The sequence below is a fragment of the Rhincodon typus genome, chromosome 22, assembly GCF_021869965.1.
Source record: "Rhincodon typus isolate 14 chromosome 22, sRhiTyp1.1, whole genome shotgun sequence".
Classification (NCBI taxonomy): Eukaryota; Metazoa; Chordata; class Chondrichthyes; order Orectolobiformes; family Rhincodontidae; genus Rhincodon; species Rhincodon typus.
Window position 1 is genome coordinate 46,528,996 of NC_063353.1, and position 13,445 is coordinate 46,542,440.

Genomic DNA, 13,445 nt, shown 5'->3' on the forward strand with positions numbered 1-13,445 from the left:
TTACTATCCTCCGTGTGTCTATCCAAGAGTCGTTTAAAAGTCTCTAAAGTATCTGAGGCTCCTACCACTGCCGGCAGCGCATTCCACACACCCACCACTCTCTTTGTGAAGAGCCTATCTCTGACATCTCCCCTATACCTTCCTCCAATCACCTTAACTAGCCCTGTCTATTACATGCTGCCATTGCAGTGGGCATGCAAATAGTCCTGTGTTGTAAATTCACAAGAATATCTATTTTATTGATCAGGTATGTTTATATCTTAGGTGTTCTGTATATTTGCTGTTACTGGACAGAACAGAGAAACAAAAGCATGTTGAAATCACTGGAGTGTTCTTCATTTCTTTTCCTTCATAATGTTCACACCTCTAAAGATATGAGGTTGGAGTATCTTTTGGAAACTGATGAGAGGCAAGAGTCAGTAATATTTTGGGTGGAGAGTGGTTAAACATTTTCTTAGCTCATTAAAACTCACTTGGTACACAGTATGTTTTCATTCTTTCTGAAAGAAACTGGATTATTAAAATTCACATGTTCTCTCCAAAACAAAAAATTCACATACCATTGCTTTCTAGCATACCTTGGAGTCTTTCAGTGTTTGCAGCTATGACTGGTTTAGATGATCTGGATCCTTCGCCACTGTATCCTACTGAAACACAGGATTTCTGCGTTTGATTTTGGATATCTTTCCAGATGATACTCTGGGATGAATGAGGCTCATCAGGACGGGCATTGGCCTGGTTTGTATTGCGTTGCAGCCATGTTAAATCTGAAGTCCCTGGTTCGTCCTTCAGTTTTTCTCGACCAGGCATCATTTGCTGATGGATTCTTACACTGTTAACCTTGTTATTTAAAAAGCGTTTCATTCCTGACACTTGCTTCTTCAACCCCTCACACATGTCACCTAGCAAATTACACCAATAGTTATTCAATAAAAAAAAGCATGGATTTTTGTATAGGCATGCATGAAAAACAGTGCAATTCAGGATTGGGTCAGAAGTCACACGACACCAGGTTATAATCCAACAGGTTTATTTGAAATCACAAGCTTCTGGAGCGTTGCTCCAAGAGGTGGCTTCACCTGATGAAGGAGTAGTGCTCCGAAAGCTTGTGGTTTCAAATAAACCTGTTGGACTATAACCTGGTGTCATGTGACTTCTGACCTTGTCCACCCCAGTCCAACACCGGCACCAGCACCTCCACATCAATTCAGGACTAAGTGTTTAAAAGGAAAACTGTTCTGTTGCAGCAAACACCCCAGACTGCTGAAAGAAGCCAGTAAGGAAACAGGAGAAGCTTTGATCAGAAGTTTAAAAGTTGTGGCAGGGTTTGGAAGAAAACTATTGTGAGACTTCTGTTCAAGGGGACATTGAAGGATAAATTATAAACTGAATAGCCCAGATGTAGGTTTCAGACTCATAATGAATTAACATTTTAGAAATATTAATCAAAAAAGCCAAGTGAGTTAAAAGACAAAAGCAAAATGTTGCAGATGCTGGAAATCTGAAATGAATTAGAAAATGTTTGAGATGTCAAGCAGATCTGGTAGAAGCTGCAGGAACAAAAACAGAGTTAACATTTCAGATTGACTACTTTTCATTGGTACATTTATCATAGTTCAAAGCAAGTTGAGTATGACAAATTTATGAAACCTCTTTGAAAGAAATTACCTACTGGACAGTAAGAGGTAATGTAGTAGATGCAGTGTGTTCTACTTATCAGCCATGATTGAATGGCTGAGCAGACTCGCTGGGCCGAATGGCCTAATTTCTGCTCCTATATTTTATGGTCTTATAGGTATTGAATAAGGAGTAAAAATCAAAAGAACTGTGGATGCTGTAAATCAGGAACAAAAACAGAAGTTGCTGTAAAAGCTCATCAGGTCTGGATGCAGCTGTGAAGAAAATATCAGAGTTAATGTTTCAGGTCCGGTGACCCTTCCTCAGAACTGACCCTTCTGAGGAAGGGTCATCAGACTCGAAACGTTAACTATGACTTTTTCTTCACAGATGCTGCCAGACCTGTTGAATAAGGACTGTTTTAGCAGGACCTTTAAAAACATCCAAATACTGTGGTGTAAGAGTCAATGTAATAGCATAGATAGAAATGAACTGATGGCCTCAAGATCCATGCTTCCTCCTACTGTCTTGTCCTCTACCACTACAGTCTTTGTTAAAGAATCATTAAATATTAGCAATGCCTCTTACACCTGTTCCCAGGATTCTTTTAAAATATCTGAATCTATCCAGACCAGGAGTTTATCCTCTGAGTTATTCAGTTTACATCCCTTTTTTTATATTTTAGAAATGCACTTATCTTATTGCTCATCACATCATGCAATGTTATGTCAATACTCTAGCTCCCTGATATTGAAGCAAAATAATGATTTAACATTTTTGTCATTTTTTGATGAGTATTGTACTATCCTATCCATCCATTTCCATCAAAGTCTTTTTCTTTTAATTAATGTGGTTATCCCTCTGCTGTTTCTTTCTTATTCTGTAATTGCTCCCTTATGGTATCCCACACATTATTTAGTTTGTTCTTTTCTTTCTGCAGATATTTTCCTGCTGACAACTATTGTTGTTTGATGATATAGTTAGCTATTTTGTCTTTCCAAGTTCTATTCTCAGCCCTTGAAAATCAGCTTTTCTCTTACTTATGATATTAAACTCTATTATATTATGGTCACGATTGATCAGGTGTTGTCCTACATGTACTTCTGTGCTGCTCTAGTTTATTCCAATTGCCAAAACAATACTGAACCCTCCTTATTGGAGTTTTAGTCTGTTTGGTAGAAAGGAATCCTGCACACTTTGTAAGAGATCGATCTTCTTATCCCCTTTCCCTACCTCCAGGTGATGATAAATTTGCAGAAATGGTTTGGATACCATAGATACCATAGTTCAGATACCATAAGCAGCTATGGGCATCAGCATTATACTGAGATCAGTAAAGTCACTGTCGATCTCAGGAAGATACTTGAACTGCTTTAACAGGAGCAGAGAATTAGTAGAAAAGATTTTCTAAAATATTTTTGAAGCATTTTGACAGAACAAATAGGAAAATATTAGTTCTTCCAATTACAGAGTCAGCAATGAGTAATCAACAATTTACAGAGAAGCTCAGCATCTAGGGAAAGAAAATCAGAGTTAGCATTTTGAGCCCAGTGACTTCTGAAGAAGGGTCCTTGCACTTGAAACGTTAACTGTTTCTCGCACTACAAATGCTGCCAGACCTGCTGAGTTTCCCCAGTAATTTCTTGTTTTGTCTATTTCAGATCTCCTGTATCTTTGTTTTGCATTAATCAACAATTTCTATTTTTTTTATTCACGCATGGGATGATCATGTCGCTGGCTGGGCCAGTATTTACTGCCCATTCCTAGTTGCCCCTTGAGAAGGTGCGTTCTTGAACTTCTGCATTCCCTGTGCTGTGGACAGACCCTCCAGAATTTGAGCCAATACAAAAGGAACAGCCATACATTTCCAAGTCAGGATGGTGAGGGGTTTGGAGGAGAACTTGCAGATACTTGTTGCCAAGTACCTGTTGCCCTTGTCCTTCTAGATTGTCGTGGTCATTGTTTTGGAAGGTGTGAAGGGTTACTGCAGTGCATCTTGGAGAGGAGGTGATGGCTTGGATTGAATCTGTTGGCTGTGCAAGCACTTAGCTCTGTCTGTCACTTACTGCTTATGCTGATTGGCATGCAAGTCATCTGTGCTGTATCTAACAGGACAGTGAGTGAGGGAGTGAGTGTGTGGGAACTACTTTTATGGAGTTGCTGGAGCCTGGAAAACATGACTACATAGAGTACACAGGCAGAGATTTACAGTTTTCTCAGTGATAAGTGTATACATATTTAAAGCAGAACAAGATAAAGGGCCAAGAGGATGCAGGAGACATGGGATTAGTTTCAGATTGTTCTTCAGAAAGGTGCCAAGGGCACAATGGAGCAACAGGTTTCTTCCTACCCTGTAAAGGTCCATGGTCCCACGTGAATTCACTGATTTTTGAATATAAAAGCAGGGATGTACCACTGAGGCTTTATAAGGCTTTGATCAGGCCACATTTGGAGTATTGTGTGCAGTTTTGGGCCCCATATCTCAGGGAGGATGTACTGGCCTTGGAGCGAGTTCAGAGGAGGTTCACGAGAATGGTCCCAGGAATGGAAAGCTTAACATATGAGGAACATTTGAGGACTCTGGGTCTATACTCCTTGGAGTTTAGAAGGATGAGGGGGGATCTAATTGAAACTTGCAGAATACTGAATGGCCTGGACAAAGTGGATGTTGGGAAGATGCTTCCATCGGTAGGAGAGACTAGGACCAGAGGGCACAGCCTTAGAGTAAAGGGAAGACCTTTTTAGAACAGAGATAAGGAGAAACTTCTTCAGCCAGAGAGTGGTGAATCTATGAAATTCACTGCCACAGAAGGCTGTGGAGGCCAGGTCATTGAGTACATTTCAGACTGAGATAAATAGGTTCTTGATTATCAAGGGATCAAGGGTTTCAGGGAGAAAGCAGGAGAATGGGGTTGAGAAACTTATCAGCCATGATTGAATGGCAGAGCAGACTCGATGGACTGAATGGCCTAATTTCTGCTCCTACATCTTATGGTCTTATGGACACAAAGAAACTTTCATCGGTTGGTCATCTGAAGTATATGGCCCCTATAATCTGTCTAATCAGCTGGCAATACTCTCGCATCAATCAAAGATGATGGTTTAAATGGAGAAGGCACAGATACATGGTAATTTACAAGAAAAGAAGCAAGTGTGATGTGAGAGAAAATCTTCATGAAATATAATGGGGTCAGATATCTAGGTCCCTTTGCAGGAAATTCTAAACAGCAACTTAATTTTACACAGCACATTTAATATTGGGAACTGTCCCAAGGAACTGTCCAATAGTAATGGCACTGAGTTCCTAACGGAAACACTAAGATACACAAAGGCTGAGCTAATGAGGTAGAATTCTGACATTTCCTTTTGCAATGTAGATTACTTAATAAAAAGAGGAGTTTATAAATAATACTGGTTATAAGAATACGCCCTATATTACTACAAAGATTGTCGGGAGAAACTAGTCTCTAGTCTGTCTTCTATCACATCCTGCTTTACTCTCTCACTATCCTCATGAGCTAATTTGAATTCAATAAAAAAAATCTGGAATTAAGAGTCTAGTGATGACCATGAATCCATTGCCAATTGTTAGAAAAAAATCCCATCTGGTTCACTAATGTCTTTTGGAGAAGGAACCTGCCATCCTTACCTGGTCAGGCCTACATGTGACTCCAGACCCAAAGCAATGTTGTTGATTCTTAAATGCCCTCTGGGCAAATAGGGATGGATGATAAATTCTGGCTCAGCTGGTGAAGCCCTCATCCCATGAATGGTTTAATAAAAAAATCACTCCTTTAAAAATTACAAGCAAGTTTCTGCTCTTAAATCCCATAGGGGATTTAGGGAGCTGGATTTATTAACTGATATCTGTCAATTATGTTTATTTAAAGCCACGATTAAGCCTGAGGAAAAGCACAGCACAAACATTTATTGCCCATTCCCCAGTTGCCCTTGAAAAGGTGGTAGGGAGCTGCCTTCTTGAACCGCTGCACTCCATGTGCTGTAGGTTGACCCATAATGCTGTTAGGGAGGGGGTTCCACGATTTTGACCCAGTGACACTAAAGGAACAGCAATACATTTCCAAGTCAGGATGTTGTGTGACTTGGACGGGAACTTGCAGGTGATGATGTTCCCCATATCTGCTGCCCTTGTCTTCCTAGGTAGAGGTCATGGGTTTGGAAGGTGCCATCCAAGCAGCAGTGCTGAATTTCTACATTGCATCTTGTAATCCTTGAAAACAGAGTTGCAGGTAGACAGGATAATGAAGAAGATGTTTAGTCAATGCAATGAGTATAGGAGTTGGGAGGTCATATTGTGGCTGTACAGGATATTGGTTAGGCCACTATTGGAATACTGTGTTCAGTTCTGGTCTCCCTGCCATAGGAAACTTCAAAGGGTTCAGAAAAAATTTGCAAGGATGTCACCAGGGTTGGAGGGTGTGAGCGATAGGGAAAGGCTGAAATAGGCTGGGGCTATTTTTCCTGGAGCGTCAGATGCCGAGGGGTGACCTTATAGAAGTTTATAAAATTATGACAGGCACGGATAGGGTGCCTAGTGGAGGTCTTTTCCCTGTGGCAGGGGAGTCCAAAACTAGGGGGCATAGGTTTAAGGTGAGCGGGGAAAGATTTAAAAGGGACCTAAGGGGCAACTTTATCACAGAGGGTGGTGTGTACGGAATGAGCTGCCAGAGGAAGTAGTGAATACTGGTACAATTACAATATTTAAAAGGCATCTGATGGGTATATGGAAGGATTTAGAGGGATGTGGGCCAAATGCTGGCAAATGGGACTAGATTAAATTAGGATGTCTGGTTGGCATGAATGAGTTGGACTGAAGGGTCTGTTTCCATGTTAATCAGCTCCATGACTCCCATGACTCTAAATGGTACACACTGATACTTCTGAACATCAGTGGTGAAGGAAGTGGATCCTTGTAGGTATGGTGTCAAGCTTCTTGAGAGTTGTTGGAGTTGCACTTATTCAGATAAGTGGGGAGTATTCCATCGCACTCATGACTTATACCTTGTGGATGGTGGACAGCTTTGGGGATCCAGGAGATGAGTTACTCATTGCAGAATTCCTACCCTCTAATTTGCTCTCCAGGGCACTATATTTCTATTACAACGTATAGAATCCCTACAGTGTGGAAACAGGCCCTTCAGCCCAACAAGTCCACAATGACCCATCCCTCCGATAACCCACCTAGTCTACACACCCCTGAACACTATGGGCAATTTAGCACGGCCAATCCACCTAATCTGCACACCTTTGGACTGTGGGAGGAAACTGGAGCACCCTGAGGAAACCCACGCAGACACGGGGCGAACGTGCAAACTCCATATGGCAAGTCCAGTTCTGTTTCTGCTCAATGGCAACTCCTAGGATGTCAATAGAGAAGGATTCAGTGATGGCAACACCATTGAATGTCAAGGGTTCGTTGTTAAATTCCCTCTTATTTGTGTGGCGTGAATGTTACTTGTCACTTTTCAGTCCAAACTTGTCTTGAGAAAAGCTTGTACAGTTATAAACATTACGACTTGCTATTGTATGTCATTCCAACCTCTCAGGCGAAGGAGAAGATTTGTTGGGTTACAAGGTAACCAATCATGCATTATCTTGCAAAAGCGTTCAGGAGAGTATTGTTGCAGTGAGTTCACCGTGAAAGCCCCATCTGAGGCCTGGTAACCTTCAGGTGAAACCACCACTTGTCTCTCCCTCTAATGTCAAAGCAGCTCCATGGTCCTCTAGGATTGTGACAACATTTACTTCAGCTGCGGACAATCATGTGTTTAAAAAATTATTTTTAAAAACGTAATTCGTTCATATATATTGTTTCTTCGTCCTGGTTTTAACAATCATCGTTATCCTTTTCCTTGTAGCTTCTAATGTGCTTCAAACTAAGTAAATAAATAAATGTAAACCAGGAATGATTGAAGGGTCAATTACTCAAGGGAACTGATTAAAAATTTTTGGTAAAAGAGCTGGAGACATCAGGGGCCAGGATTCAGAAAACATTGCCTGATAGGACAGTGGATAAAGATTCACAAGTCACCATCAAAGAGGAAAGCGGATAAATGCTTTTGGGAGGGGGTTGGTTTGGGAGAAGAGAACTGGACTGCTCTTTAAAGGGACCGGTGGATGTTAGTATTCCCTCTAAGCTGTGAGGCTGAGCAGACACTCAATTGCCCATGCACACCGATCATCATGCCAACTCTATTCCCACCACTGACTTCCAATTCCACATACTGACCTCAGAGATCTGCTCAGAAGGTAATAAAATTAGAGGGAATTTAGGTGCAGATTCAATGAGCTTAGTGGCCTCCTTCTGTACATATTGATGATTCTGTACATAATGTGAACCTTCCAGTTTTAGCTTCCACAAAATAACATTACTTGTTTTCCATCCTGAGCAAATATTTCAAAATTATTTCACAGATGACCCTGTAAAAGCAACATGAATAAGTGGTACACTCTTTCCCAACTCAGCTATAGTTCGCAAACTACACGGTAAATGGAAAAGCCCTGGGGAAAATTGATGCACGGAAGGGTCTGGGTGTTCAGGTCCACTGTACCCTGAAGGTGGCAACGCAGGTCAATAGAGTGGTCAAGAAGGCATACGGCATGCTTTCATTCATCGGACGGGGTACTGAGTACAAGAGTTGGCAAAAAAAGAATTGGGGTGGCACGGTGACTCAATGGTTAGCACTGCTGCCTCACAGCGCCAGGGACCCAGGTTCGATTCCACCCTCGGGTGACTGTCTGTGTGGAGTTTGCACATTCTCCCCGTGTCTGCGTGGGTTTCCTCCGGGTGCTCCGGTTTCCTCCCACAGTCCAAAAACGTGCAGGCTAGGTGGATTGGTCATACTAAATTGGGATGTGTAGATTAGGTGGATTATAGGGGGAATGGGTCTGGGTCGACTTCACTGAGGGTCGGTGTGGACTTGTTGGGCTGAAGGGCCTGTTTCTACGCTGTAGGGATTCTATGATTCAGCTCTTGCCTTGGTGCGAGAAGACAGGAATGAGTTACTACAGTCGCACAGCACATGATAATACCAATAACCTATACCATGGACGTGAGTTCCTGAGTCACGTGGAGGTGTAAACTAGATATTGCAATTGTACTTTGCTATGGGAAAGGCAATATCTTTAAGAAATAAAAATGCACAGGACTAGGCTACTTGAACACATCTACTAATGACTGACTCAACACTTAGTTCACATTGGCAATCTCTGACCGGATTAGTTTGTGACTGGCAGATAGACAAGACAAAGAAAGAAATTTTCAAAAAATAGACAGTGTATGGGTGATGAGAGAGTTTGGAGCAGTAGGGGGTTTTGTGTGTGCATGAGAACTATTTTTGTCTCTGTAGCCTAAAACTTCAAGGTGAGTCAGCATTACTACAAATAGTAAAAATGGAAAAGCATTAGGAATATTAGCAAGAAGTATATGAACATTTTACACACGAATTAGGAGCAAGAGTAAGCTACTCAGCCCCTGAAGCCTGCTCTGTCATTTGATAAGATCTTGGCTGATCCGATTACTCCATATTGCTGCGTACCCTGATAACCCTTTACCCCGTTTAGTGTTTACAGCACAGAAGGCACATCATGTCCACAACAGTCAACAAAGAATTGACTGCACTAATCCCATGTTGTACAACGTATATTTTGTTCTTTTCCATACAACGTATAGATAATAAAACAAAAACATACCTGCGACAAAAAGTGTGTCATGTGCCTGCCCTAGGCTTTCATTGCTGCTGTCAGAACAGTTATCATCTTGATAATCTGCAACAAGTACCTCTGGTTAGTCAATGTTTACAATTTTGGTTTAACTGCCCATAACCAATTATTACAACTGTTTTTGACAGAAGGTAACTGGCTTCTGTGGGAAAGTCACTATTCCCTTAATAAGATATTTAGGCAACAGTGCAATAAACATAAATAAGTAAAATCAAGGGACAACAAAGTCAAAACCTTCATTGAAACAGTACAGCACAATACAACCCTTCAGCCCACAATGTTGTGCCGACCTATTATCCTACTCTAAGACCAAACTACCCTGCATAGCCTTCATTTTACTATCATCCATGTGCCTATCCAAGAGTCGCTTAAATGTCTCTAATGTATCTGACTCCACTGCCAGCAGTGCATTCCATGCACCCACCACTCTCTGTTTGAAGAACCTATCTCTGACATCTCCCCTATACCTTCCTTCAATCACCTTAAAACTATGCCCCCTCATAATTGTCATTTCCGCCCTGGGAAAAAGTCTCTGACTATCCACTCTATCTATGCCTCTCATCATCATGTACACCTTTATCAAGTCACCTCTCATCCTTCTTCGCTCCAATGAGAAAAGCCCTAGCTCCCTCAACCTTTCCTCATAAGACCTGCCCTGCAGTCCAGGCAGCATCCTGGTAAATCTCCTCTGCACCCTCTCTAAAGTTTCCACATCCTTCCTATAATGAGGCGATCAGAACTGAACACAATATTCCAAGTGTGATACAACCAGAGTTTTATAGAGCTGCAGCATAACCTCACGGCTCTTAAACTCAATTGCCCTGCCAATGAAAGCCAACACACCATACGCCTTCTTAACAACCCTATCAACTTGGATGGCAACTTTGAGGGGTCTATGGACACGGACCCCAAGATCCCTCTGTAGCTCCACACTGCCGAGAATCCTTCCATTAACCCTGTATTCTGCATTCAAATTCAACCTTCCAAATGAATCACTTCACACTTTTCTGGGTTGAATTCCATCTGCCATTTCTTTGCCCAGCTCTGCATCCTGTCAATGTCCCGCTGCAACCTGCAACAGCCCTCCACACTATCCACAACTCCACCAACCTTTGTGTCATCGGCAAACTTACTAACCCACCCTTCCACTTCCTCATCCAAGTCCTTTATAAAGATCACAAAGAACAGATCCCTGCGGAACACCACTGGTCACCGAGCTCCAGGCTGAATACTTTACATCTACTACCACCCTCTGTCTTCAATTGGACAGCCAATTCTGTATGCAAACAGCCAAATTTCCTTGGATCCCATATCTCCTTATTTGCTGAATGAGCCTACCATGGGGAACGTTATCAAATGCCTTGCTAAAATCGATATACACTGCATCTACTGCTTTCATTGGAGCTCGACCCTTGAGAAGTCTATCCCATCTTATCATTCTAGCAGTTTGTTATTTTTGCTCAATTATCATAAACACTTATTTGAGCCAATACATTTCCTTCTATAAATATGTCAAAATTTTAGAATTCATAATCAAAGTGTTTTTCATTAATTTCTCATTTTCTCTAATTTCATTTGAAGTAGATAATTCGATTAAAACTATCAGTGTAAAGATTGGATCTTTCTATTTTTATGTTTTGTTTGATTGTGGGCTGAAATAGGAAAAGAGCCAAGGATTGCTGCACTTTTTAGAAGATAGTTCCTGACACTCATTGCAATGCTGTTAAACAGCTATTCAGCTATTGGCCCAAATAGTGGGGAAAGCTTAGTTACAGACAAATTAGAGCCGGGGATTGTGTACAATTGGAGCTTTGGCTGGCAACAAGTAGCTGTTTGGTCTGTGGATTTATGACCAATTATCAATGACAGAGTATTCCAGCCTGGCTACATGCTTAGTTCCCAGGTAGCTGAACAGCTTGAAGGAGTGAATAGTTGGGTCAGAAGCCATCGCACTTCTGGGCAGGAAAGAGCTGTTTTTGTTATGCAGTAAAACCATCTCAGGCTGTTTATTTCCCCTTAACCATTGTTGCAAGCTGCGGCCTTTAACTAATAAGTCAGAAATATTTATAAGTTGAACCACTCACCCTGGGACTCCTGCAACCAAGTGGAAGTACCTGGAGAAGGAAGATTAAAAAGCACCGTTCTGATCAGTAAAAGGATCAGCACAGCAAACCCTGCTGACAGAGACCACTGAACCAGGATGTTGCCAGGGTTGGAGGGATTGAACTATAGGGAGAGACCGAATGGGCTGGGGCTATTGTCCCTGGAGCATCGGAAGCTGAGGGATGACCTTATAAAGGTTTGTAAAATCATGAGGGGCATTGGTAGGGTGAATAGCCACGCTCTTTTCCCCAGGGTGGGGGAATCCAGAACTAAAGGGAATTGGTTTAAGGTGAGACAGGAAAGATTTAAAAGAGACCTAAGGGGCAACTTTTTCACACAGAGGGTGGTCCCTGTATGTAATGAGCTGCCAGACGAAGTGGTGGTACAATTACAACATTTAAAAGGCATCTGGATGGGTACATGAATAGAAAAGGTTTGAGAGGGATTTGGGCCAAATGCTGGCAAATGGGACTAGATTATTTAGGATATCTGGTTGGTACGGCCAAGTTGGACCAAAAGCTCTGTTTCCATGCTGTACAGCTGTATGACTATGAACCACCTGCCAGTCTTTCCCTCCATCCATAACACCCATTTTTTGTGTCTCTTTGTTTCTGTCTCTGTACATGTGTAGAGGAGAATTTACAAATGCATTTGAGTTTTAACTAATAGAGTGATCTGTTGATGGTTCATAATTGTTTCTGTAGCTCAAATCTATGTACATTAATAAACATTAATTATATTTACTTGTAATAAACAAATAGTTCTTGTCAAGTACAGAATCTGGTTTGTGCGTTCTGTCAACCTGTGTTTAAAAGTCAGGTTAAAAGTTCAGAAACAGACACTTCAGTCCAGCTCATCCATGCTGACAAGGGTTCATAAACTGACCTAGTCCCATCTGCCTGCAGTTGGCCCATATCCGTCTAAACCTTTCCTATTCACGTACCTGCCCAAATGCCTTGTATTCACCTCTACCACTGATTTGTGGTGTTTTTCAGATGTAATTTTAATCAGGAAGTATTTACATTTTGACAGGATTTATTACCATCACTGAGTCTATCAGAGCCTCTCAGTTTGGTGGCTGTTCAAGCTGTGATATTGAGCTCATTCCTCGGGGGGAAATTGAGTTTGCTTCACACCCACAGTGGAAATTGTGTGAGGTGCAATGAAGATTAGCACAGGCAAAGATGCAGTGTCAGGGTAAAACAAAACTGCTGAAAACGATCATAAAACCAGATCCCAGTTACTATTAGAGAAAGGAAACTCCTAACTTCTGCAATAAATCTAATTTCAAATTAGATGTCCCTTCCCCAATTCCTATTAGAGGACCTCAATCTGTGATAGTGACTTATGCTGGTTAGTATTCCCCTGGTTAAAGATTTATCTCGTCATGTTCGCAGGTTGGCGGTTTTGTTGGTTAATGTTTTTCTGGTTAAGGATTTTGCTGCTTGATGTTTCAGTGGTTAATGGTTTTGCTGGTTATTGTTCCCCAGGTTGATGGTGTGGCTGGGTTATGTTTCCCTGGTTAATGGATTTGTTGGTTACCGTTTCCTTGGTAAATGGTTTAATGTTAATCCAGGCCGCTGTCTCTCACCTTCATTCACTCTCTTGAAGCTACGCGATTTCCTGCTCCTTTTCCTCTCGGTGACTTCCATCGATCCCGCCGCAACTCCCACATTCATCGGCCCGAGGCCGGGGACCGGCTCACCCCACCGTCTGCCCGAGCCGCCGCTTCACTTTCCCGGAGACCAGGTGCCGGCAATCACCGGGAGAGGGAGCCGGGCCCGACCGCCGACCGCCCTCAGGAGGAAAGGAACTCCACCCGGGGGGGAACCCTTCATCAGGGAGACACTTTACACTCCGCCAGGGGGACCCTTCATCCGGGGGGACACTGCCCCAGGGAGACACTACATCCTCCACCAGGGGGACCCTCCGCCGGGGAGACAGTACATCCTCCACCAGGGGGACCCTCCGCCGGGGAGACA

General features: G+C 42.4%; 2 protein-coding genes across 3 annotated transcripts in view; one reads left to right on the top strand and one right to left on the bottom strand.

Moving 5' to 3' along the window:
- prpf18 (PRP18 pre-mRNA processing factor 18 homolog (yeast)) overlaps positions 1-13,445 on the top strand; it is a 289,626-nt gene that overhangs the window by 238,296 nt on the left and 37,885 nt on the right. The window lies entirely within an intron of this gene.
- Positions 215-13,418, bottom strand: bend7 (BEN domain containing 7). The gene is made up of 3 exons (XM_048610420.1): positions 13,055-13,418; positions 9,331-9,405; positions 215-902 (listed from the first exon to the last, which is right to left on the bottom strand). Exons 1-3 carry the CDS (start codon positions 13,140-13,142, stop codon positions 553-555), a joined length of 513 nt encoding a protein of 170 aa, XP_048466377.1. The 5' UTR covers positions 13,143-13,418; the 3' UTR covers positions 215-552.

Bases quoted from the DNA above. Each gene is read 5' to 3' on its own strand.
- bend7 (XM_048610420.1), bottom strand. From the start codon at position 13,142: ATGAATGTGGGAGTTGCGGCGGGATCGATGGAAGTCACCGAGAGGAAA. The intron at 9,406-13,054 runs GTGAGAGACAGC...TACTTGTTGCAG, and splicing joins CTTCAAGAGAGTGAATGAAG to ATTATCAAGATGATAACTGT. The intron at 903-9,330 runs GTATGTTTTTGT...GTAATTTGCTAG, and splicing joins TGACACACTTTTTGTCGCAG to GTGACATGTGTGAGGGGTTG.